The sequence below is a fragment of the Pangasianodon hypophthalmus genome, chromosome 10 (genome assembly GCF_027358585.1).
Source record: "Pangasianodon hypophthalmus isolate fPanHyp1 chromosome 10, fPanHyp1.pri, whole genome shotgun sequence".
NCBI lineage: Eukaryota > Metazoa > Chordata > Actinopteri > Siluriformes > Pangasiidae > Pangasianodon > Pangasianodon hypophthalmus.
Window position 1 is genome coordinate 56,195 of NC_069719.1, and position 4,084 is coordinate 60,278.

Genomic DNA, 4,084 nt, shown 5'->3' on the forward strand with positions numbered 1-4,084 from the left:
GAACCCTAACCCTAACCTCAACCTCAACCTCTTACCAGGAACCCGAACCCTAACCCCAACCCCATAACCCTACTTAACCCTAACTCCTAACCCTAATCTCTCCCTCCTACCCTGAACCCTAATCCTAACCCGAACCATGACCTTCACTTCAAGCCCAATTCTAACCCTTTTCCCTTCCCCCTCCCTACCCCAACCTCAATCTCCCATCTTTAACCCCAATTCTAACACTTAACCCTAACTGCTAACCCCCTACCCTAACCCCAAGCCTTATTCCTACCCTAACCCTAATCTTCCCCCTTCTCTATCTTGACCCTCTTTTGTTTCCCTGCTCTTCTACTGGAGTGGGTACCCTGGCTCCAAGGATATAAACTTAACTCCCAAATCTGCCCCATGAGATGAATACATTTACAGGTAAATGTGAGCTGTATGTGGACATGGGAGTGTGCAGACATTGAATGGAGCTTTCACCCGGGATCCTGTGCTTTGATCACTCAGCCGGATATGGGGTGTGGATCTGACTTGGGAAAAACTGCACGCCCTATCCGGTCCCTTAGGTTCCTTGTTTTATTTAAATAATGTTGTCTTTCCCCCCCCCCCCCCTCCATTTTTACTTTCTTTATGGGGACTCCTGGTCCCTTTCCAGGTCACTGTTCCTTTTGAACTTAGTGGGTATTTTTATTTTTATTTAGCTCTCTCATTTTAACTTTATTGATTTTATTTTCTTAATCATTTTTTAAAAAAAGCATCCTTTCTTTTTATTTTATTTATTTATATATTTTATGTTTTTTAAATTTATATTTTTTATTTTTTATTTACTCATTTACCATTTGGGGATTTTAAATTTGCACTGTTTAAGGATCACCCTTACCCAGGGATCCAATTTATATATAAAAAATTTTTTTTTTTTTTGTATTTGTATAAGAAAACGGGTCTGGCCTCGTTCTTTTTAACTCTAGAATAGAACAAAGTGAGCCTGTGCACTAAAGAGCATACACTCAACATATGAGGACTTGATCTTTCCCTAACCTAACCTAGCCTGTGCCACTACAAACAAAAGAGAGGAACAGACCATATTCTTAGTACACACCTTACATATTTAGTTATATTTTAATTATTTTACTTTTATTGTTTTAATCTCGTAATCTTTATCCTATTTGGTTTTATCACCTTTTTGTATTATTCCATTTTTATCCTTTCCCCCCCTTTTTTTTCCTTACTATTCTTTATTTCTAAGGTTTTTTATATTTTTTTTAATACCCACTCTTTTTCCAGTACATTTGTGTTCAATGGCAGTCTTCTTATTCTTGGCTCTCTTCTCTTGCCTGCTGTGGGTCTTGAACCAGGGAGGCTAGGTGTAGGAGACTATTGTCTATACCACTACACCACACAGACTACTGGGAAGACCTGGTGGAAAATAAGAGAACCAAGGTTTACAAAAACAGTTTTAAACTACATTATCCAGGTAAAGTCATTACCCATAAAGCCACACACTTCCTTCAGACTCACAACCAATAGATAGGCAGTTTTGAGACAGACAGGTATAGTTACCAATTATACAGAACCTCCTTATTTTAGCTCCACCCCTAATTTAACCTAGATCCCACCCCAGAGCTTATTTAAGGATATGGATGGGAACAAAAAGCGTATGTCCTCTGAAGAAGCAGGATTCCCTGCGAAACGTTAGGACGTCGAACTCAAAAAGCACCGTGAACTGCACATCAAAAAGATACTGTTTGACGGGGAAAACATTGCCAATTTTTGTGTCCTGTTTTACACAAAAAATTTTTTTTAATGGACAAAAATCCTTTTTAAACCGTTTTGTGAGTACTCACATTTTTAAACCCTTCCTTTTTGGGTTTTTATTCCCCCCTCCTTTTTTTTCGGTTTTATTCCCCCTTCTTTTTGGAGTACAACACCCAAGCCAGAGGGGCCTACAAAACTTCCTGTTTGGTGAACTCCTAGGCCGCTTAGGCCTTCTGGTAAGGAACTGAGTTGTTAATCAGCTACAGGATCCTTTTCCCAAGGATTCTTATCAGCATACTCATGGGGTAAGACCAATGAAGACTTTTCTCCTTTTGGTTTTTATCTTTCCTTTCTTTTAACCTTTTTTTTCCTCGAAAGGAGTTTTTTTACAGGCACAATGATTCCCTTAACAAACAGATTCACAGTGTTGGAGACTTTGGAAACAGATGGGGTGGAACAAACACTACACACAGACCAGCATCTACACAACTCAAAACCCAGGGAATTTTTAGATAGACATTTGAGGAAGTTGTATTTTAAATTCATACAGGCCACACACCATGAAGACATTGTGACAACAGCTCTACATACGCAAATTTTTCCAAAGGGCATGTCTAAACAAACACACAAACTTACACAGTTTATCAAACCGGCATGCCCCAAGCAACAAACTCTACATAGAATTACGGAAAACACACAAAATTGGATGAAGGCAAATATGCAGATCCTCAAAGACCATTACGTTCAAGTGAAAGCAGAACTACTGAATCGAATCCACAAAATGGAGGAAACAGAATGGCAGATAGCAGTTAAATGGGCCAAAGGTAGATTCAAACACAAATTGAGGGAAGACATAATAGAAAAGGCCAAAACACAAATGGAACAGAATCTAGTGGAAACAGAAAATGGAGGAACTGCATGTTTGCCTATCCAAGTATCAAACAGCTCCTCTAATCCTTCTTCCACTGCCGCCTCTTCTTTTTCTTCTTCGTTGTCTTCTTCAATCTCTTCCTCTTCTTCCTCCAAACAGAGTCCGAGTAAAGACGACACAAACCTTGTGGCAAGTTCTCCACAGATGCATTTATCGAAAAGCAATGGAACACCTCGGCCTTTAAACAACAACTCCGATAAGACCAAGGTAGTTAGTGTATTAATACATGAAGTTCCTTTGAATACACTTAAGCAGCAAGAACAGAGAGCTAACACTCCATCCACAATTCACAGAACAGCAATCCTAAATAATGTTAGTGTTCTAATAGAACCTACTATTGCTGATTCACAGGGGGAGCCGACCCAGGGGGATAGGAAGCAGGAGAGGAAGGAGGTGATGAATGGGTCTACAGAAAGGAAGACCACGTCCTTGAGAAAAGCCCGATCTGAATCCTCCCTTTCCCTTTCCCCTTCCTCTTTCTCATTGACTCCCCTGCATGTGGAACATCCGGACAGGGTGGAGCCCCAAATAAAAACCTGTGAAGTGAGGAACCATTGGGTTCCTACTAGACATCCTAACACCACTAGAAAGATTGCAGATTGGACACTGGAAGTAAAGAAACCAGTTTTGTTTATAGGGGACTCCAACCTGTCCAGAATTCCCTATTTTAGTGACGAAAATGTTCAGGTGGATAGTTACCCTGGAGCCAACTTTTTACATATAGCCAAGGTGTTACAAAAATTAACCCCTAATCCAAACACTCAAAAAGTCGTCCTATCATTAGGAATCAATAATAGAGAACAAACATTCGAAAGTACAACAAAAAAACAGTTGCAAGAGCTGTGGAGAATTGCTGCAGTGGTTTTTCCCAATGCCACGATCTACACCCCATTATTAAACTACTCGGATATCCTACCTAGACGACAACAAGAAACTCTAACAAAACTGAACACTCATATACTGGCACATGGTAATCCATTGCAGGAACTTCACCCACTTAGGTTCAAGGTGAACCCGAGGGACCCTATCCACTGGACCACGGAAACGGCTTCGCAAATGTTTACATACTGGTTGGATCAGTTAAACTTTTAGGAATGGTGAAGTGCAATAAAACAGACAACAAAAAGCACACCAACATCATTAACCTATCCAAAACGTTTTGTCTCACAGGTCCGCAGGAGGATTTACTCAGCAAGGGTCTCACCTTCATCCCGACGCCATGCGGTATGGACTTGGGGGAGCTGGGGAGGGATGTCCACGCTTACAATAGACAACTTAAAATTTTAGACCACTTCCAATACACAAAATGTAAAGAACACTTACAGTTTACAGAAAAATCCAGATGGGAACCGAGCACCGAACAGACCAGTTTACCTATAAAGCAGTTGATTAAAAAGAACAGGATGATTA

At 40.3% G+C, this 4,084-nt stretch overlaps 1 protein-coding gene across 1 annotated transcript; it reads left to right on the forward strand.

The window, feature by feature from the left end:
- Positions 1-1,860: 1,860 nt before the first annotated feature.
- Positions 1,861-3,876, forward strand: LOC128319141 (uncharacterized). The gene is made up of 3 exons (XM_053237646.1): positions 1,861-1,979; positions 2,774-2,881; positions 3,026-3,876. Exons 2-3 carry the CDS (start codon positions 2,819-2,821, stop codon positions 3,764-3,766), a joined length of 804 nt encoding a protein of 267 aa, XP_053093621.1. The 5' UTR covers positions 1,861-1,979; positions 2,774-2,818; the 3' UTR covers positions 3,767-3,876.
- Positions 3,877-4,084: the final 208 nt, after the last annotated feature.